The 23,750-nt window shown below is 37.3% G+C and overlaps 1 protein-coding gene across 1 annotated transcript in view; it reads left to right on the forward strand.

Annotated features, from left to right (window-relative positions):
* MARCH1 (membrane-associated ring finger (C3HC4) 1, E3 ubiquitin protein ligase) overlaps positions 1-23,750 on the forward strand; it is a 541,031-nt gene that overhangs the window by 344,624 nt on the left and 172,657 nt on the right. Inside the window, exon 3 of the mRNA XM_006872513.1 lies at positions 14,343-14,422. Within this exon, the coding sequence (XP_006872575.1) occupies positions 14,343-14,422 (80 nt within the window). The remainder of the gene's footprint in view (positions 1-14,342; positions 14,423-23,750) is intronic.

The raw sequence follows: 23,750 nt of genomic DNA on the forward strand, positions 1-23,750 counted from the left end.
ATAGAGTTTCCAAGGAATGGCTGGTGTTCTACAGTTTTAAGGATGAGGTCTTGTATTTCTTTTATAAAATGAATTAGTACATGATTTATTAGTTTTGGTGCTATGTAAATGGAATTTTATTTCATTTTTCAATCAACTTATCTTTATAAAGAAACTTATCAGTGTCCTTATCTCCTTATTATGAAACTTCATTAGTTAATATCACACAAGGTAGACCATTACATAACCTGATATTGAAAGTACAACATTAACTGAAAACTTTCTTCACAGACATACCACCTGCATTCTATGTTTCCAATAAAATGAAATCCCCATTGCTTCAAATAAATACTACAAACTTGAATTTGAAGTATAATTTAATTACAATTTGGGCCTGTCTATTTGCCCCTAATTAAGATTGTTTAATATTTTATTTAATATTTAATTCTTAAAAATATTTTAGTACTATGGCTGAAATTAATTGGAAGCGTGCCCCCACACAAAAGAAGCTTTTGTAGCCCCATTTTCTATCTAAAGTTCTACAAGCATTCTGTGTACAATATTATTAATTACTAAACAAGAAAAGCCATTTATAAATTATTATGCATAATTATTCATTGTCACATCCATAAATTATACATTGGACACTCTTGGTGGGGTTGGATATAAACTGGTCAGGGCAGCAGGAAGCAACATCTTTAGAATATTTTGAAGCAATAATTAATTTTCAAAATTTCAAGGCCAATTGGCAGTAGTTAACATTACCCCCAGAGCACAATTATGACCTAGATGCTACAGAAACAAGTTGCCTTGTGTTGCCTGTAAATGGTTTCTCAGAAAACCTAATTTGAAATCAATGCCTTTAATTATACTGCTGATATAAATAACTTTGATAAAATTAGTGCAGCTGGCCTCCTGTTTGTTTTTCCCCTTTGAATGCACTGTATAATGTAATCATATGAAGTAAACATCCATTACAAGATTGCTTCATTTCAAAGAACATAGTATTCTGTTCGTCCAACTGATTGTTATTTTTCCCTCTTCAGCACCATTTCAATCTTGCACCTATTAAAGACATGAACAAATTACCCAGCTCTCATAATATACCAAGTAGCAAATTAAAACACTATATTGCTGTTGAATAAGGTCTGCATTTAAAAGATTTTAATCCATTTATATTCTCAATTACCATGTTTTCGTTTTAAACATATCCTGCCCACTTCAAATCTGTTGAAAGACATTTTCTTCTCTACAAAGCATACCTATGTCATTTCCCAAATATCAATCTATGTCTTTAAAGAAAACAGACAATGCAGACTATTCAATTTCATTTGATAAACTTCTTGACACCTAAGTATTCCAAGGAAAGAGTCTAAAAGAGTTATATCAGACTTTGACCTCAGTATATGTATTTTGCCACAGAGCAGAATTGCCTCTTTTACTGAGGAATGTGAAACTTCTTTGTTCACTGGGATGTGATTGTCATCTCTATATCTGCTGCAATCCTGGCAGGGTTTACAAGGATCAATTTAACTCTGTTCAACTATTACCAAACTCAGGCCTACTCAATTCAACTACAGTGTTGTAGTTGACAGCAGTTAACATTATCAACTACTAACCTCAATTCAACCCCACAACTCTTTATTAGCTGCCTGTTACATATAAGACGAGGAGCTCTGGTAGCGTAGTGGTTACGAATCGGGCTGTGAGCTGCAAGGTCAGCAGTTTGAAACTACCAGCTGTTCCGTGGGAGAAAGATGAGGCTTTCTGCTCCCGTAAAGATTTACAGCCTCAGAAACCCTGTGCAGGGTCACTATGAGTCAGAACCAACTCCGCAGCACATAACCACCACCACCACATATAAGACACGGCGCTAAGTACTGTGAGGATTTCCAGAATGAGCAAGATAAACCATCTTTTCTCAGTGTAGTAGGAAGACATTAAAGAAGATTAACTAAAATATTCTGACAGTCTGGAAATGGTTACACAAGAATACTGATAAATAAATGATAGAGCAAAGTCAATACCATAAGTGAATTTTAAAAGAGTCCTTGGAGTTTAAAGGAAAATGGGTATATATAAAATTGGGCCTGAATTCCTGGTGTGGCACTGTACTATAAACACTGGACAGCAAGGTTAGTTTGAGCCTCTAGGTCACAGTTCAAACTCACTAGTTTTTCCTTAGAAACCCTATACAGGGTTATATGAGTTTGGAATGGACTCAATAACACTTAGCAACAACAAAGTTGGGGAACTTCACTTGGCCTTGAAGGAAATCCAAAACCTTTGACCTTATTGCAGTCTCTATATAGCAAAGACAAGGAAACAAAATGTGTGATATATTTGAAAATAAAAAAAAACACATTTTTGCTAGAAACCAGGACTTCTAAAAGCCAGAAAAGCAGGTGGAATGCACAGCATAGATGCCCAAGAATTCCAGGCTCATCCTTTTGTATTTAATTTATTATTAAGTGAGGAGCCCTGGAAGCCTTTTGCAAATTCCTTTTGAAAGGAAATTACTGGGGCATATTAGGATGAGATATTTCAAACACCTTTGGATACAGATTGAGGAAAATAAAAATAGGAGGCAGTAAGGACAATGAGAAGAATATTTTCCTATAACTGGACAATTAACTGCATCAGGTGGATTGAAGGTCCAGGATCTTGAACAGGATATACTTACAATGGAGTTAGATCAGGTATCAAACCTGACATTAATGCATGTAAGCTACACAGAGCAATACAACGACAGGAACCTGGGAGGTAGTCCAGACCAACAGGAGCAGTGGCAACAAGTCTATCAGATTATCTTCCAAATGGGCTGGTCCAGCTCTGCTCCCAGAAGCCACTATCCGCACATACAGCATACACTATACCTGAAGTGTCTGAGTCTATATGTCCTCACAAAAACAGAAACAGAAACACAGACTAGTACAGGTAGTTGTTTTTGAGGAAAAGGGGAATGGAGAAAAGGTGGGAGGAGCAGATGAAGTGATCCCCAGACTTAAGGAGTGAGTAAGAAGAAAGAATGAACCCAAAAGGGAGAAACCAATAGAAGAGTGTGGTAGAAAAGTCACTGCTATGGCATCAGGGCTTGATTCTACTAAGATTTCCTAAAAAATGTAAAGAATTGACCACGTTAAGGATGAGAGACTGGTGCATTTATTCTCTGGACTTTGATTAAGTTGCCCCTACACATTGGGATTACACTTGAATATAAGTTTTTCACAGGGCCACTGGTTGATAGTTAACAGAACTGTGATTTTCATTCTTTTGTTCATGCTTGCACTGTAGTTGGTTAACAAAACTAGGTGACTTCATATCCTTATAATTACCATTACCAAATACTGTACAGACTTTCTGCTCCCATAAAGATTTACAACCTTGGGAACCCTGTACAGGGTCGCTATGGGTTGGAATCGACTTGACAGCACTTAAGAACAACAACAACAACAACAATACTGTACAGGAGTCCTGGTGTGGCGCTGTGAGTTAATGCACCAGACCTCAAGGTCTTTTGAACTGCAAAGTTAGTGGTTCAAGCTCACCAGATGCTCCTTAGAAACCCTATACAGGGTCGCTATGGGTCAGAATCTATTTGATCAACACTTGACGACAACAATACTGTAAAAATGTTAGCGTTACCCCCAGCTATGACTCATTCAACCCAGTAATTGTGATGTTATAGCTCACTGGGAATTATCACCACCCCACTCTCTACCAGCAAAGGATTTCTTTTATTTTAAAATTTTTATTATGAATTAGGTGAAGATTTACAGAGCAGATCATTAGTTTTACATTCAATAATTCATATGCATTTTGTTTCATTTCATTGATTGCAATTCCCTCAACGTAACATCACATAACCCACTTCCTCCTTCTTTCTTGTTTCTATTTCTCCTAGCCTCAAATTTCTGAATTTTTTCCTTGGGTAAATTCTACCGTTCTGATCTCAGATGATTAATTATTTTAAGGTGTGTATAACTAATTAGCTTATTGTTCCCCTTTATAGACCTATCTATTATTTGGCTAAAAATTGAGTCACAGGGGTGAGTTTAGTCCCTGACTTGAAGTATGTCTAAGGGTTCCACCAGTCTATCTGATCAGAAAGCCCGGTCTCTTTAATGAGTTTTTGTTCCACAGTTTTCTCCCACTCTATCCAGGACCTTGCAATGTGATTGATCCCCAGCAAAGGGTTTCTTGTTACATCTGACCCAATTACTAAGATGTGTCTTGCGGATCTACAATCTAACACATTTCTGGAATCAGTGGTCTCAGTTTATGTTCCTCCTAGGGCAAAATCAGAGGAAAGAATTTTGGTGCAGTTAGTGTATTTGACAAGTGCCAGGAATCAGAAATGAGGGAGCAGGAAAAAAATGAGACAAGGGAAATGGGAAGATACATACTGAAGTGCATGTTGAGGGACTTGAATCTGATGGGGCTCCTGAAAAATATACAAAATCTCTCTCAGAACTGCCCACCAGAGGGACAGGAAGAATGGTTCATTATCCACAATTTCCTGGCCCCCATTTTTATTAAAAGTTTCCCCTAGAGTTATTAAATTCCTCACATTCAGGCTGAAGCAAGGCTGAGTGGATTTCCAAGCAATCAGGAGTAAAAAGTGAAAGCTCAATGAGGCGGGACATTGTAATCATGAGATTAGACAACTCTCACAAGAACTGCTTACCACAACTGCAGCTGAAGTCAAAAGTAGACTGAGGGAATCTGATTCAAGTTACCAGAGACAACTTCCTGAATCTGTTTCTTTACATAGGATGCCCATATCTTACTAGTACTATGAAAGGTTCTCAACTCCTTCATAGAATGGTTTCTATTTATTCTCTCAGGAAACTGTTCTGGGTCTTAGAACTTGCTGGATCTTTTCTGACCTCAGAGGCTCAATCTTGAGTGTGAGCAATGCTTATTTGGATATATCCTATATCAATAGGAGAGAATGACTGTTTCTGTTAAAAAGAGGAAAGCAATATGGGCTGGTAATTCAAACCAAATTCTCTGCCATACCCTCCCGCCTAGCAATAACTGCCCCATCTCTGTTCTCTCTCAACCATCTGTTTCAATGGTAAATATGTGCTAGCTGAGTTTGGCCTGCCCCATTGACTTTCCAGGACTTCTTAAGGTAGACTAGATGGCATCATCAATTGCAGCTTTTCTTTACAACTATCTAGAAAAATCCAATCTTGTTCTAACCCACTCCTTAATGGTAGTTAGATTTGGGGTTTTCCTTTCAAACCTTGGTATGTCAAAAAGAACAGTAACAAAACCTGCCTATTTTTCTTATTTTGATGTCTGTCCTGCATCTTCTTTTATGTGTCATATTTATCATATAGGGTTAAAGCCTTGTCATCAAGATAACTGGCTTCTATGCCTAGATTTTGTAATCAGCCCATGGTTCAGAGTTTCTTAGGAATTCCACATGAGCCTCAGCTGAGCATGTAGTAGAATAAATTTTTTCAGACTATAGAGAGGAATATGTGGTGATTTTCTAAAAATAATCTGAGTATTTTCCTCTTGTGCTCCTTTGCTGCAGATGATTGGAACTGCTTGAGTTTGCCAAAAAAGGGCCAAGTCTCTACAAGTTCAGCATATAATCACATTCAGTCTTGCAGGATATCTTCCTCTTTCTCTGTTTGGAGTCTGTCTTTCGTATTTTAACTGGCCTGTTGCTTAAGTGTCCATGACTGGCAGGGCTCTGCCCTTTTGACACTCATCTTGACTGGGGAGCCTTTTCCAGGACCTTTGTTAGAAAAATCACATCAGCTTTAACTTTGGAGAACTCTGACTACCCAGGAAAGATATCTAAGTTTTCTTAGACACACCCATGAAGACCCAAGAAGACATCTGGATTTCGTCACCTCACACCATACCGAAGTCTAGAGAAACTATCCATTTGTCTCAATCATCTCTATCTTGTTGCAGAGGAGAATATACCCCATGCTCTTGGTTTTCCCCCCAAGCATATCCTAGTGGATCTTCCACAAGCTATATCCTCATTACTACACCCCCCCTAAATATGCTCAACCTGGGGGGAGTGGTGGTGAGTAGGAAGTAGAAACACTGGAATCTCATTGTTTTTTCTCTCCTTAGCTTGTTATTCAGCAGCAAACAATAGTGATCAGAGAGGGATTCTTCCTGTACAATGGAAATTACCCTAAAGTTATCATCTCTATCACCCCATACTATGCAGTTGTTATTGTGTGCCATTGAGTTGATTGTTGTTGTTAGGTGCCATCAAGTCAATACTGATACATAGCACAACAGAATGAAACACTGCCCAGTCCTGTACTAACCTTTAGAATCACTGCTGCCACTGTGCCAGTTCATCTAATTGGGAGACTTACTCTTTTTCTCCAACCCTCTACTTTGCCAACCATGATATCCTTCTCCAGGGACTAGTTCCTCCTGACAATATGTCCAAAATATGAGAAACACAAGTCTGGCCATCCTGGTTTCCAAGGATGTGCTAAAATTGAATTAGAAAATCAAGATTTCTTATCGATCGATCGATCGATCGATAGATAGATAGATATAGATAGATACATAAGTACATAGATGGTGGTGGTGGCTAGGTGCCGTGGAGTCGGTTCTGACTCATAGCGAACCTGTACAGGGTTTCCGAGGCTGTGAATCTTTACGTGAGCAAAACGCTTCATCTTTCTCCCATGGAACAGCTGATAGTTTCCAACTGCTGACCTTGCTGTTCGCCAGCCAATTCATAACCACTACGCTACCAGCTAGATAATAGATAGAGAGATATTAGAGATAAGATTGGGAAACTTAGAAAACACTTTCTCTCAAGAATATTATCTCATTGGGGTCTCAAAAAAAAAAAATCAAATATGAAAGCCAAAGTAGTGGGACATCCCCTCTAACATAAAGCAGGGGTTCTTAATTCTGGGTACACATTAGAGTCTTTTAGGCAATTTTGGGACAATACTTCTGCCCACATCTAAGCCCTGGACTCCTTCCTCAGAGATTCTAGCGTTAGGTTAAGGGAGCGGAATTTTTAGAGAGCTTCCCAGGTGATTCTAACCTTTCATCAGGATTGAGAATTCCTGGTTGTTATATGTCTACCCCTCAAACAAACAAACAAACAAATGCCATTAAATCCATGCTTAGGAAAATACATGATGTACTGGGAATAATAAAAATAATTTTAATATTTCAAGATTAGTTTCTTCATGCATCTTTTGGATACCCTATGAAGCAGTTATCAGATCAATGATTTCATGTATTCCTCCTAACAATCCTTTGATGTGGATGTTAATATTGATTACATTTAATTGAAAGCAAAAGTGAAACTTAAAGAAGTTAAATGAACAGGTTATCCCTTAAATGTTGCCGGTGGGAAGAACGGGATAAAATCTTGACTCTTGATATTAATAGCTTCCAAATATGACTTTATGATTAACATGTCTGAAAGATTTTGTAGTTGTTGTTTTTAAAATTAAAGGTTTTGAATATTACAGAGTCACTACTAATACACAGTCCTCCAGAAGTTTCCTATGCATATGCTAACATATATCATGACCAAACTATGTACAATTTTAAACTTTGATTGTTTTCATTAAACTGTATGCCATAATGGTGTGTATGTGAGAGAGACAGAGACAGAATGTGTATGCCTGTGCATGTGGTGTATCATATTCTTTTTAATTGCTTATTATTTCATTGTAAATAACATACATTTGGATTGTTTCCAATTTCTTGCTATTACAAACAATATTCTAGTAAACATTCTTGTAAATGTCTCTGGGCAATTGTGCAAGTGTTTTAACAAAATTAATTCCTATGAGTAGAATTTCTGACTTAAGAGGCATGGACATTTTCTATTTTAATAGAATTTACCAACCAAGTTGCCCTCCAGATACAATTAATCAATTTATACTTATTTCAAAAATGTGTTACAATACCCATTTTGGTTAAACTGAGTATTAGCAATCTTCTTAAAGTGCGCAGATTGGATAAGTGAAATTGATACCATTTTTAATTTACTTTGTACCTGTTTGCTTATTGAAATTGGACAACTTTTTACACGTCTTTTTTCTATGAACTACCTGCCTGTGTGTTTACTTATTTTTCTATAAAATCATTCAAATATTCTTTCTTGATTTGTAAAATATCTCTGAATACTAGAGAAGTTAACTGTTTAGCTATCAAACCTACTTAAAAAATCCTTTGAGCTTTGTTTGGGGACAAGGGTGGTTTATATGTGAATGACTATATCTTTTCTGTAAATTAGAAATTTTGTTAATTTTAATTACTCTAACTATTCTTCTGTATTATTATTTTTTACTTTATGTTATCATATGAAAGGGATTCCCTTATAATGAACATATTTAATCATCATTCTCTTTATAATTTATGGTTTGATTTACTACATTGTGTTTTTCATTTATTTAAACATATTTTAGTGTGACCAGTAAGGTTTACATTTTTCCAAACGGTTAGTCATTTTTTGCTGTTGTGGGTTAATGCACTGGACTGAAAAATCGGTTTGAACCATAAGATTGGTAGTTCAAGCTCACCTGTCACTCCTTGGATACCTATGCAGAGTTGCTATGGATTGGGACGGACTTGATGGCATGTAACAACAACAATTCAGTGTGGCACTGTAGAATAAGCTCTGGACCAGTAACCATAAGGCTCAAATTCAAACCCAGCAGTCTCTCTTGGAAACTCTATACAGATGTGCTGTGAGTCAGAATCGACAACAGCACACACAACAACTATTCATTTACTAAACTAGTCTTTTTCTCTGATCTAAAATGCAACTTTATTACATACTAAGAAATAATGTGTCTATGTATTTGTAGACATTCTCAGAGATGTTTTTCTTCCTTTGCTACACCTATTCATCTAAGTTCTGAAGCTTTATACTATATTTTAGTAATCTGGTAAGGATACTATTATGTCTTCTCCCACTTAGATTTATTCAACAATTTTCTTGTCTGTTTTCTCATGTTACTTTTTTCAGTTGATGTTTCAAGCAATTTCATTATATTTGAAAATAAAACATTCAGTTGTGATTGAATTCATCAAGTTAATGTTTACTTCAACTCATTGTATGTTGGAAATCAGATTGTAATTATTTTCCTTACATGCAGTTAGTCTGTTGTTGTTATGTGCTGTAGAGTCGATTCTGAATCATAGCAACCCTGCATAGGGTTTCCAAGGCTGTAAGTCTTTACAGGAGCAGAAAGCCTCATCTTTCTCCCACGGAACAGTTTCGAACTGCTGACCTTGCGGTTTACAGCCAAATTCGTAACCACTATGCTACCAGAGCTCATTACAGTTAGTCTTCTTGTTGTTGTTGTTAGGTGCCATCGAGTCGGTACCGACCCACAGCGACCTTATGCACAGCAGAACGAAACTATGTCCGATCCTGGGCCTACCTCACTGCTGTTGCCACACTTGAGTCCATCGATGCTGCCACCTGGCCAATCCATCTCGATGGGGGTCTTCCTCTTTTTCTCTGACCCTCCATCTTACCAAACATGATATCCCTCTCTAGCGACTGTTCCCTGACAGTATGTCCAAAGCATGAGAGAAGAATTTTGGCCATCTTGGCCTCTAAGGAGTACTCTGGCTGCGTTTCCTCCAAAATGGATCTATTGGTCCTTTTGGCAGCCCACGGTACTTTTAGTATTCTCCTCCAACACCATAACTCAATTCTTGACTGCCTCAGTGAGCTTTCTAGAAGTCCACAGTTACTCACTTTGATTTACTGTTGAATACTGATCAATTAATTTCTAGGTTTTTGAGAATGTAATTCAAACTTTTCAATATAGCATAAGAGACTCTGTTTACTTTATCCTTATTTTCTATCAGCTTCTATCTTCTTCACTCATTGCAACACTCCGTATGGCTCCCACAGCAGTGTTGTCTCCCCTCCGGGCTACATGTCTGGTTTAGTCACACTCCCCATTTCGAGGTCAGGTATAATCTTTTCTGGGAAGTTTACTTTTAATCTCTGTGGCACTGTAGGATAAGCACTAGAGCACCAGGTCAGTTTGAACCGCAAAATTGGTTGTTCACACTCACCATCCATGCCTCGCAAATCCTATACAGGAACTGACTCAATGACATTAACAAAAACAACATCTTATATTGGAAGCATGGTGACTCCATACAGTAAGCACTGGATGGCGAACCATAAGGTTTGCTATTCGAGCCCACCACCTGCTCCTTGGGAGAAAGATGAGGCGTTCTGCTCCCTTGAAGATTTAAACCCTCAGAAACCCTATACAGAGTTGTTCTTAGTCAGAACTGGCTCTATGCCACTTAACAACAACAACAACAAACACCTTATATTAGATACTTTTCTTTCAACAAAACTCCCATTACTGGACTTTATCAGAGTATGTTATGGTTGCTGTTATATGCATTTGAGTTGATTTTGACTCATAGTGGTCTCACTTACAGCAGAACAAAACACTACCTAGTCCTGCATTTGATATCTTCACAATCGTTCTTATGCTCGAGTCCTTTGTATAAACCACTGTGTCAATCCATGTCATTGAGAGTCCTCTTTTATGTTGACCCTCTTTTTTACCAAACATGATTTGCTTCTCCAGAAGCTGGTCCCTCCTAATAACATGTCAAAAATACTTAAGACTAAATCTTGTCAACTTGTTTGTAAGGAGCATTCTGGTTATACTCCTTCCCAAACTGATGAATTCATTATTCTGGCAGTCCTTTAACTTAAAGGCATCAGTTCATTTTTGGTCTGTCTTGCTCATTTCCCAGCTTTCACATGAAGCGATTGAAACTATTATGACTTGGATCAGGTGCATCTTCTTCCTCAAAGTGACATCTTGGCTTTTTAACACTTTAAAGAGGTGTTTTGCAATACGTTTGTCTAATGCAATAATACATCATTTGATTTCTTGGTTGCTGTTTCCATGGGTGCTGACTGTAGAGCCAAGTAAAATGAAATTCTTGACAATGTCAATATTTTCCCCCATATAATTAGCACTGATGGTGCAATGGTTAAGCACTCAGCCTCTAATCAAAAGATGGACAAATCAAACATACCAGCTCTTCTATGGGAAAAAAATGTGACTTCTGTTTCCATAAAGATTTACAATCTTGGAAACCCTACCGAGCAATTCTGCTGTCTCACAGGATCACAATGAGTCAGAGTCAACTCAACAGCAGCAGATTATCATTAGATGTTGTTTATTAATTCAATTGTGAAGGTTTTTGTTTTCTTTCAATTAAAATGTAATCCATCCTGAAGACTATAGTCTTTAATCTTCATCAGTAAGTGCTTCAAATCCACATCCCTTTCAGCAAGCAAGGTAATTTCATCTGTATATCACATTTTAATGAGTCTTCTCAAATTCTGATGCCTAGTTCTTCTTCATATAGTTCAGGCGCTAACATTATTTGCTGGACATACAGACTGAATAAGTATGATGAAAGGGCATAACCCTGGCAACACACCTTTCCTGATTTTAAACCACACAGTATCCCCTTGTTCTGTTTAAATAACTACCTCTTGGTCTATGTACAGCTTCCTCATGAACACAAATAAGTGTTCGGGAATTCCCATTCATATCAATGTTATCCATAATTTGTTGTGATACACACCATTTAAAACCTTTGCATAATCAATAAAACATAGGGAAACATCTTTCTGGTATTCTGAATTTTCAGCCACGATGCATCTGACATCAGTAATGATATCACTCATTCCATACCCTCTTATGAATATGGTTTGAATTTCTGGCAGTTCTCTGTCTATGCACTCCTTCAACCATTTTTGAAATATCTTCAGCACATTTTTTCTTGTATGTGATATTCATATTATTCAGTCATTTCCACATTCTGATGGATCATCCTTCTTTGGGATGGGCACAAATATGGATCTATTCTATTTGTATTAAAACATATTGAGAGTGCCATACTTACGCTCAGCACAATGAAATGTTTTCAGTCACTCTGTTACTAATTCCTGTTTGTCTTTTAAGCTTGGCTGAAGTTATTAACTTCTTTTTTCAGTTTCCTATGGTTACTGCTACAAATTACCACAAACTTGGTTACTTAAACAACATGAATTTATCATTTTACAGTTCTGAACTTGGGAAGTTTGACACAATTTCACTAAGCTAAAAAGTTGTTGGTAGGATTGCATTCTTCTTGGAGGTTCTAGGGTAGAATCCATTTCTTTGGCTTTTCCAATTTATAGAAGCTACTTCTATCCCTTGATTCAGGGCCCCTCCCTCATCTTCAAAGCCACCAGCATAGTGTCTTCTCTCCTCTTAATATTACATATTCTTTGTTTCTCTCTCTGAGACCCTGACTCTACTGCCTCAGTGTTACAAAGCCGATGTGGTTGCAATTAGCAGCACCGTTTAGATAATCCAGGATAGTTTCCCCATCTCAAAATCTTTAATCTGCAAAGCCACTTGTGCCACAGGATCCAGGGATTATGACGTAAGCAGTTAATCCAGTTGATGTCAAGTCAGCTATGAATCACGGTCACACCATATGTGTTGGAATATAACTGTCATTCTTCATAGTGTTTTCAAAAGCTGATTTTCAATAGCAGATCACCAGGATTTTGATTTGTTTTGTTTTGTTTTAGAGGCACCTCTGTGAGTATATTCAAGCCTCCAGCCATTCATTATCAGCTGAGCAACTTAACCATTGCTACCACCTGGCAGCATAATGGATTATGAGCTGGACTGCAAACCACAAGAACAGCAGTTCGAATCTAACAGTCACTCGAAGAGAGAAAGATGAGATTTTCTGCTCCCGTAAAGATTTGCAGCTTAGGAAACCCTATACAGGGTCACTATGAGTCAGAATGGACTCCAGGGCACACAGCCAGGGACTCCATGGACATTTTGGGGAGACCATTATACCACACCTTCTCTGGAAAGTTTTTCTGACCTGTTGAGTTAGAATTAGTTTCTCTTTCTCTGTATCCCACAATTATGTGCATATCACTAATAAGAGAATTTTTAGAACAATTTTGAAATTTAGAAATCAGTGTTTCTACCATTACTATGAGTTTTTGTTGTTGTTGTTGTTACAATATGGTGCATTTTCATTTATACAATCAGATAGGCCTGAATCTGGAACCAAGAGTCTCATGGTTTCCTTCTGATGTTAAGAAGGAGAAGCTCTCTGGTCTGACAGATTAAACAGCAGACATTGGTTGGAGCCAGATTCCTAGTCCAAATTTCTGTTCTACCACCAATATAAGAAGTAGCCTCTATTTTTCAGTTTCCTCATCTGAAGCATGAAAATATTTATAGTATTTTCCAAATAAGTGTCTTGTGAGTTTAGTGAATAAATATAATTCCAATGCTTAGAAAAGTGAGTGACACATAACATTCACTCAAAATTGCTACCTGTTATTTCCCATTTGCCAAGCACATTGGTTGGTACACTGTAAATTGTCTATATAGTCTAACTTTTGATTTGTTATTATCATCTTCACTTTCATTAAACACAAAGTTAAATAAGTCAAACGAAGTGAAGACGATGATATCTTTTTGAAGGTAGATGTTTAGTGAGATGTACTGAACTTTGTGCCAATAGTTTTAATTATTTCCTGAGTCTCTTAGACTCAAGGAGTCCAGTGATTAAGCATTCAGCTGCTAAATAGAAGTTTGGCAGTTTGAACCCACCAGCCACTTCTCAGAAGAAATATGTGGCACTTTGATTCCATAAAGATCACAGCCTTGAAAACATTATGATGTGGTTCTATCCTGTCTTACGGGGCCACTATGAGGGGAATTAACTCAGTGGCAATACATTTCTTTGTTTGTTTTCTTCTTAAACTCAATATGGTGACAGAATTAAAAGATATGAAATGTCAATAGTGCTGTGATGCATAGACTTTGTTTCAATAACAAATAATTGTAGACTTTAAGTTTATGAAGTATCTCCATATAGATATATCATATGATCTTGACCTAAAGTCATGTTGACTTTAGTGTTGCAGGCACTTTGATTGTTCATGCTTCCCAGATTATTATCATCCTTGTTACAGAGAATCTTCAAGTGCTACTCATTTGTTTTAAAGTAAATTGAGCCATTCAACTCAATGCTTACAGTAAGTAGAATAGAAAATGTAAAATCATCTTTTTGTCTCACAAATGAAGCAACAGCAAAGTGGTACAGCTTCTCAGCTGTTCCAAGTTCCTCAAATAAGTTTTACTTTTGTAAACTGAACACTCTCTAACTTCCTGTATTCTGTGAGCTGCGTTTTGAACAACATGACTGGCAGCCACATTTGTTGTAATTTTTTAAATATGTGGAAAAAAAGCAAGATATCAACTATGTATTACCTAAACCAAGATGCCAAATTATCTAACTTGTTTCTCCAGGCAAGCAGTCCAACAACAGGGACAGCTCCCAGGAGCCAGTCAAGGTTGTCTGTCTGTCCATCCACTCAGGACATCTGCAGGTAAGTGTGGAGCAAATGATCCTGTTCAATCTTTCTTATAGACCACTGCTTTGTATTCCTGGTTTTATATTCTGAGAATGTGTGCCTCTTGCTTCTGCCTTACATTGTCTAAGGGTAGTTTGTATTGGCTTATTTTGTTTACTTTATTTTCTTCAGTTGATCTTTATTTACCAACTTCCAGTCCCTGCTATCATTTCATCTTTCTCTCTTTGTTTTTCTATGGCTTTCCCTCCATTCCCATTTTCCATCCTCTGCCTGTTGCTTTATCCAGATCTGCCATCTTGCATGACATGTCAGAAGATGCATTTGAGCATTGCACCACCCCTGTCAGGGTGTTGAACCCCGCTAGGAAAGAGTCTGGTAAGAAACAATTAAAACAGAGGCCTAGCAGAAGGAGAAGGGCCTCAGAGAGAAATGAGCATGCAGGTGAACAAATGAAAAGGAGAAGAAATGATTTTCACCACCAACTCTCAAATCCCAGATGGAATGAACTTCATACAGATTCCTCAGATTCATCTTCCACAGATGAGAGTCATTTGGATTCAGGCTAAAAGAAGATCCCAAATTAAATTCAGATTGTCACAAAGAAGAAGGATTAAAAATAATAATAAGCCTTGTAGAAACGGATGAATCTTCTACTTCTAATAAAACTAAACTTGCTGATTTGGAATCCAAAGGTACAAAGCAGATAAAATGTAAGAGTTGCTCTTTAAATCAACAAAGAGAAAAAGGCACAAGGTATCAAGAAAGCAACCTTTTTCTACCTAGAGAGTCCTTTGAGGTTAAGAGATCCTCAAGGATTCATGAGGAAAACAAAGGTAGATATTACCAGACTCTCAGCTCTTACTAGTCTTAAGCAAAATGAAACAATCAAGAAAACATTTTCAGCAAGTGATTCCAGCACTGAAATATTACAAGTTCCATAAATTAGCAAATATGTGGATGACAGAGAGAAAGACTTAATGTCTTAATTATATATCTTCCTGCTATGGATTAGGTGTATTTGTCACCTACTCCCCAAACATGACATGTATTCATACTGCTCTTTGTGTGATTGGCTATGAAGTGATCACCAATAAAAGGTGGGTATCAGAATAATGCAGAGGTATCCATGTGTTTTAAAGTTGTTATAGACTAGCATTGGATTTCTCTTTTGTTTTCTGTTAATTAGAATGATTTTTCTTGGTAAGAGGACAAGAAACTAATTGAATCTTATATCCATTCTTGTTAAGGCAAGTGTACTCAATGAGCATGTATGAAACCTTACACTCTTCAATGCAAATAGTGTAAAATGTTAGCCCCCTGACAGAAAGATATTAAAAACATAGGTCCTTACAGGCCATATTTTTATATCAGAAAGATTTCCTCTGACGTTGGTGCCAATTTGTTTCCAACTCAGCTGAGTTATTCAAGACTGAAAAGACACAGAAACATGTTGTAAGTGCACCAGCTTGGTTACTAGATCCTTTAGGGAAGGAGGCCATGTAATTTTAATCATAATCATATACTAGGGAATTTCAACTTGTAGGAAATTTCCAGCTTATAAAATTGCTTTCTTTCACTTTTTATCCATATATTTCAAAAGAACTTAATGTTAACAAGAACTATAGAAATATCTGTGTTGGTATGCATAAATGAGAGAATTTTAACTAAAGCAACTATGTTTCAATTACATCAAATCATTTAAATTCATTGGATTCTGTCTGAGAGCAAATGAAGTTTTGTTGTACAATGCTTGATGCTTTGGACTTGTTTTCCTGAAAGTTGAAGTTACTTTATAAAACATATAGATTTTACATGTGCATCAAGTGACCCAGAGAATGTTGTCCATGTCCAAGAAAGGCAAAATAAGGAGAACTAAGCTCTATATGTGAATATCATTAGAATGATTTATTTCTCTGAAAAGATCAATAAATGTTCATCCATAAAATGCTCATTTATTTATTCATTCAAATGTATATTTATCAAGTATCTGTTATGTATCTGACATTATTCTAGACATTAAAAATGACTTTTTGGGATGGAGGGTAAAATGCCTTAGAATTGGTTCCAACCCATGACAACCCTATATAGGATTTCTGAGACATGACTGGTGGGTTTGAACCTCTGACCTTGTGGTTCAAACTGACCTTGTGGCCTAGTGCATTATCCTGCAGTGCCACACCAGGACTCCAAAAGTAACATAGTACATAAGGATTGTATTGTTTCTGCAATACAGTCTAATGATGAGCACAGACACAAAAGAGACTACTTCACAATGAGTATATAATTACAATTGTGGTAAAGAATGAGAGAGCATATGACAAAGCAAACCAAACCAAACCCACTACGATGGAATCAACTCTGACTCACACTTATCCTATCTAGGGCCTCTGCGGCTGTAAATCTTTACGGGACCCTCATTTTTCTCCCCCAGAGCAGTTAGTGGGTTTGAACTGCCAACCTTGTAATTAGCAGTAACATGCTTATCTTACAGTTCCACCAGTGCTGCTATCTGGCAAGGAAGCCTAAACTATCCTGAAAGCTCAGGGAAAATCATTCTGAGGGGCTAACAAGCAAACTGAATGAAGCTCAAAGGATGATAGGAGTTGATCAAGAAAAGAAATGGGGAAGACTATGCAGGCAGAGTACTAATATCTGAGAAATCAGGGAGAAAGAAGAAGTTGGGAATTCAGGGAACTGAAAGCCTGCAATTGTGGCAATGGTATGATGGGGGGGGGGGTGGATAGTAAAGATGGTGATGGAGCAATGATGAGGGACTGGGCTACACAAGGTCATGGAAAACAGACAAACGGTTTTGAACTCTATATGTAATGAATTCGTATTTATAAAGGAAGTGGTGCAATTTGATTTTTATTTTAATGTAAGTTTCTTGTAATCTTTAAAACATGAATAAGGGTTCCTGTGCTGAAAGACTGGGCTAGCTTAGACCACTACTTCTGTTTTTAGCCAGGAATTCCCACATGCAATCATGTGTTGTCATGTCCTAAGTCCAACTTAACTTAGTGAAAGACATTCAAAAAAGCTAGTAATGGGTTTAAAAATCATTTGGAGTGAAAACAATATTTGCATTCAAAATCCTTGTACCTAATTTTCCCATCTTAAAAGCACTGTTTCAGAGGAACACTTTCAAACAGGATATTTCTCATAGATTTTTGTTAATGACAATGTTTTGCTGCTATTCATAAGGTTGCCAATGAATGTGATATCTATGGGACCCTAGATATTATTTCTAGCTGTGGGTTATCATCAAAGTAAACCAGTGAATAGAATATTATAAACTGTATATTACCTAGATGCAAGGATTAAAAAGTGGTAAGAGACTCGATCCTTCTTTTAAGTGGTCTATGATCCAGTAGAAAGAATTGAGCTCATGCATGAAAATAAGAACAATGGTAAATAACTAGAAATAACTGCAAGTGTTTGATGAGAAATCGCTAAACTGGGATGATACAGAACTCCTCAAGAACAGCTGGGAGTAGAGATAAGGAAAGAAGATTTTAGGTCATCAAGAACGCATGACGAAAAAAAAATGCATGATGACATTCCAGACATTCAAGGCAGTGGGAATACCTAAACCACACCGGGGTAAAGGAATAGACACTGTGCATTTAAGAGTTGTGTGTGAATTTGGGACTAAGTTGGAAAACGTGCATAGATTTTTGTAGTTGTGCCAATTCAAAGCGACCTGTATCAGGTTCCCAAGGAGAAGCAGGTGGGTTTGAACCACCAACCTTGCAGTTAAGCAATCCAGTGCTTATCCTATAGTGAATACATTTTTTTTAGTATTATGAAGAAAGCATACATATCCTTGTAAAACATTGAAATCTTGTGTGTCCAGCCTGGTTTGATAACTGTACTATAGGGCCCCAAGTTCCAAGAAGGCTGCTTCAGAAGTTGAGGGCAGGTCAAAGAGGTCAAGCTCCTTCTAGCCCATCTACAACCAGAGAAGCTTCATGAGCATCTCTTTATATAGTGGGAGTCTGCACATTTCTGATATATACATACATGTTTTGTATATATGCTCTACTGCAAAAGAGAAATATTTATTATGGAAAAGCTTTTACTAAATAAAATAGATTTGATGAGAGGTAACCTAACCTGTGTCTCTGAGGATATACTAAGAAAGAAATCTGAACTTAAGAGAATCAATTGTGATATGACAGAAGCGTTTTACCATGCGGTAAGTAGGACCATGATAAGAATGAACAGTGGAAAGGAAGAATAAATTTTATCAGCATTCCACCAACTACCGTATCAAACCAGTTGCCTCTGAGTCTATTACAATTCACGGCAACTCCGTATTTTGCACAGTAGAACTGTGTTGCACTGGAGTTTAGAATTAGACCCTCAGCCTTTCTTGTGAGGTGACTCAGGTCACCAACCTTTCAAGCATTTAACCATCTGCACCACCTAAGAACTCCTAGCAAGGGAATAGGAGTGATCTTAATACTTAGTACTTGGAAATGAAAGCGTAAGACAAAGGAATCAAAGATGACTACAAAACATGAAACAGTAACATGCTGATGTTACTGACAAAGGCAGGAATGGTCAAAGGAAATTTGGTTAAGAAGAGAGAGTTGCAGGCAGGCTATTTGTGATTGCAATGACATTTCAGGGTCAACGGTCCAGGACACATTATGCAACATGAGATTTAAACTCAGGAGAGTACTCAGTCAGGGCTGGATCTGTATAATTTTTCTATTATTAATGAACTATACCCAGTCTGACACTTAGCAGTTTTGCATGTGTAATTATTTTTAACATGATGTACTAGCACAGGTCAGTAGCCAAAGATATTAAAAATCTTTGCAAGTAGAACATACAGATTTAGGAATCATTCCTGAAGAAATGACAGTGATACTTGGAAAGGGAATTAAATCTCTACACGAGAAAGGCACCAAATGAGCACCAAGATCCCTGTTGTAAGGCAAGAAGATGGCCTATGAGGCAAGAAGCAGTTGCTTATGAGCTTGCACTCCTACTGCCTCAGACCTGCAAAGTCAGGGCTGATTTTAGTCACAACCACAAAGCAGAAGAGGTTCTAAGCCTTTTCCCCTTTTCTGTTCCTGCCATTTAGTCCCCCATGGACTCGCTAGCCTCTTTCCCACACTCACCCAATGTTAAGCGGCTCTATTTGGCCATTATAGGCTACAGGGAATTTAATGGGTTGTGCTATTATATTACAGATAGGGTTTCACCCACTTATAGAAAAAGTATATTAAAAAAAAAAAAAAATAGATCATGTTAGCCCCTAATTGAAACTTTTTAATGGTGCCCTAGCTCCATCCGATAAGCACTGGATTAAGAACCGTAAGATCTGTGGTTCAAATCCTCCAGCCACTCCACGGGAGAAAGATGAGGCTTTCTACTCCTGCAAAGATTTCTAAAGCTTCAGAAACCCAATACAGTGTCACTATGAGTCAGACTGACTTAAAGGCACTTAACAACAACATTCATTGTTCTTGGTAGAGTCCTTACGTGGTCTATCAGATATACCTCTCCCATTTCAATGTCCATCAGTAACATTGACTTACTCAGGTTGGTAACTAAGATTTTGGCATTCTGGGTGTGGTGCTATAGGATCTGTACTGGACTGCTAACCACATCCTGTGGTTGAAACCCACCAGCTGCTCCTTGAACATCCTTTACAGGGTCGCTATGAGTCAGAACTGACTCAACAGCACTGAACAACATTAGAAGTGCCAGTTAGTTCACCCAGAGGCACCTTGGAAGAAAGACCTGCCAATCTGTTTCCAAACTATCAGCTCTCGGAAACCCTATGGAGCACAGTTCTAGTCTAACACACATGGGGTCACCAAGATTCACAACTGATTTTATTCATACTGATTTGTTTTCATTTCCCTGAAAGCACCTAGGGCCTGAAATGCCATTATGTTGCTACTCCTCCCCCTTCCTTTTAAGGAGCCCTGGTAGCATTGTGGATTATGAGTTGTGTTGCTAACCCAAAAGTCAGCAGGTGAGCTCTGATAGCATAGTGGTTACAAATCGGGCTGCGAACTGCAAGGTCAGCAGTTCGAAACTACCAGCTATTCCGTGGGAGAAAGATGAGGCTTTCTGCTCCCGTAAAGATTTACAGCCTTGGAAACCCTATGCAGGGTCACTATGAGTTGGAACTAACCCCACTGCACATAACCAACCAACCAGGAGAAAGATAAGGCTTTCTGCTCCTGTAAAGATTTATACCCTTGGAAAGCCTACACAGAGTGGTTAAAGAGTTAGAACTGGAACCAACTCAACGGCACACCACCACTACCACCATTAGATCCTTTGTTAGATTAATTTCTAGTCTTCTTAACATCTCAGCTATGTCTTTAGGAATATCTTCCTGATCCCCTCACCAACACTCAGGTCCCCTTTCAGAGCATACATTTAAATTGCTAGCATTTAGTTATTTTTGTAATCAGAAGTATTATTGCCTAGAAAAGTGCCTTACAGATAACACATGTGTAACACATAGTTGTTGTTTTTTTTTTTAAGTATTTATTGTTGGCTGTAGTTGAGTGAACTCTTACTTGAAGGAACCTTATTATGTATAACAGAAAGAAATATGGTCCCACGCTGCGCTGTCGCTATGATCTTTAACATATTTGAGCCCATTGTTGTGACTACTAAGGGTTCTCCTCATATTCACTGACCCTCTTCTTTCCCAAACATGATGTCCGTTTCTAATAATTAGACTTTCCTTTGATGTGTTCAAAGTGAGCAACAAAACTCACTTTCTGAGGAACATTTCAGTTGTATTTCTTCTAAGATTGATTTGTTTGTTCTTCAGGCACTCATGGTGTGTTCAATAGCATTTGTCAACACCACAATTCAAATGCACCAATTCTTTTTCCATCTTCTTTTTTTATTGTCCAGTTTTCATACGCATGTGAGGTGATTGAAAGACCATGTCTTGAGTCAGGCACACCTTAATCATCAAAGTGACATCTTTGCTGTTTAGAAACTTATAAAGGTCTTTTGCAGCAGATTTACCCAATGCAATACATCCTGTGATTTCCTGACTACTTCTTTTAAGAATTAGATTTGGGGGAAATATTTTTATTAAGAAAATTATTCTTAACATGTGAAACCACAGCAGTTGGTAGAAGATTGCCTCAACTGTTATAGAGTCCACATGTGAATATGATTCTATCCAGCAGTTCTTAAACCATAATATACATCGTATCAACTAGAAGACTTACTAAAAGACAGATTGCTGGACCAACTTCAGAGTTTCTGGTTCTCTTTGTCCATGGCAAGGTCCATGAATTTGCATTTCTAAAATGTGATGCTGCTGATGCTGATGTTTGGGAAGCAGAATTATGAGTGTTTCTAATTTTCTTTCATATTATGAATACAGATATAAAGCATAATTGGATTAATCTCCTGGATTTTATATTGTCATACCAATAGAGTGTGGGTTTTGTAACTAAAACCATGGACTGACAATGTCTCAACTTTACTGGAAACTCGGATGTCATGGTTTAGCTGTTGTTTCCCTTTAAGCCCACTTCCTCATCCTAACTTACTCCCATTTCTGTCAGTGACTTCACAGATCACTTTGATTTCCACAATCTTGTACTCTTTTTTCTTTCACATTATATGTATCTATTTTCCAATCAAATCCTGTCATTTTCTTCTTCCAGATACTGCTTCTGAACTGGGCCTTATTTCTCATTACCACTGTTTCATTTCATGACTTCTTCACACTTTCAGTTTCTTCCCATACCAACCCTGTTGCCTGCCACCTGTTTTGGTCATTGCTTTTCCAAATGAAAATGACAGAAACCAATTCAAATGAGCTTAAACAAGAAAGAACTGTACTGACCACAGAAACAGGAAGTTCATGGATAGAGCTGGTCTCAGAGGCTCAAACATTTTGTATATCACTTTATCTTTCTTCTCACTGTTTCTTTCTTTCACTCTCCATCTCCATGTCTTATCCTTCTTTGCTCTAGCTGCGTAGAAGCTTCCTCTGTGTAGCAGGAAGAAGTGACAAGACAAGCTTCCATTTTTCCAGCAGTGACCTAATAAAAAAGAGAAAAATCCTCTTCAAATATTTATACATGAAATTCTGGGGAAGGATTATTATTGTTCTGCCTCTATACTTGGATCAATTACTGTCACCAGAGCCGTGGAGCATTATGCTTGGGCCAAATCCTTAAGAACAAAGAATGGATTTAAAACACAGATAATTACAACACCATCAGAATCATATGGATTGGAGAAAGGATATGTCAGCAATGAAAAGAGAAATACCAGTACAAGAAGTAGTGAAGAAAAAATTATGAGAAGGGAGGAAAAGTAGTACCTCATAACTATACCACCTTCAGATGTCATTTCCCTCATAAATGTCTTTCTCCCCTTCTCCAACTCTCCATGTTTAAGCATGGATTAAGCTTTACCTCATTTTTCTCTTCCTTCATGAAACTTTCCCAAACTGTCCTGGTCCACTATGATATTTCTTTCTTGAAATTCTCATCAACATCAAAGTCATTGTTACATATTTAGTATCATTCTATTAGTCTCTAAACTTTTCATATGTAGTAGTTCTCTTTTCTCTATAAACAAGCTCCTTAAGAAGTGATGCCTTATATAGTTTTGTACCATCTCCCATGCTCAGAACATAAACAATTCTGGCGTGCAGTAATTACTGAAATAAAACTTTTGGAACACCATCATAATTAGTGAATGCTAAAAGAGGAAACTTGCAAAAACTATACAGATGATAATAAGAATTGAGTAGTATAGGGCAAAACAGGGAATGTTGAATTCCATAAATGACTTATGTAAAAGAAGAAGAGTCTAAAGTTTAGTGTTATCTCCTGGCAATGTTCTAGTTTGAGTTGTTTGGTGGATTTGAGGGTATAATTCATATTATCATACCATAATATTCGTATGTAATTCGTATTTTCATTTCTTCATTAGGAAACATTTTTGAGGAGAAATTAGATGAGAAAATGATTTTTTAGAGTATATTTTGTCTGTTTTAACCGTTTCAAGTTGCAATAACTTTAAACTGGGTGTGGGAAAGTAGCAAGAGAACATTTCCCAAAGAAGTAGCAAAAGACTCCTATTTAAGAACAACAAGATCATGTTTTTTCACAAAGCACTATCATTTTAAAGATTGAGTTAGATAAACTTCTGTCGTCAGGCTTGAGCTCCTAAGAGAACTGTATTTTAAATAAATCCTTTCCCATCATATCTGTGTATTCATCTATTCATAGGAATTTGTTTGGAGTCAAAGCAATGTCATAGAAGTTGGAAATTCCCTGGAAGAGATAATAATGGTCACACCCTTTGTTAGTTTATATCCGTTTGA

The sequence above is a fragment of the Chrysochloris asiatica genome, unplaced genomic scaffold (genome assembly GCF_000296735.1).
Source record: "Chrysochloris asiatica unplaced genomic scaffold, ChrAsi1.0 scaffold00202, whole genome shotgun sequence".
In the NCBI taxonomy this organism is placed as follows: domain Eukaryota; kingdom Metazoa; phylum Chordata; class Mammalia; order Afrosoricida; family Chrysochloridae; genus Chrysochloris; species Chrysochloris asiatica.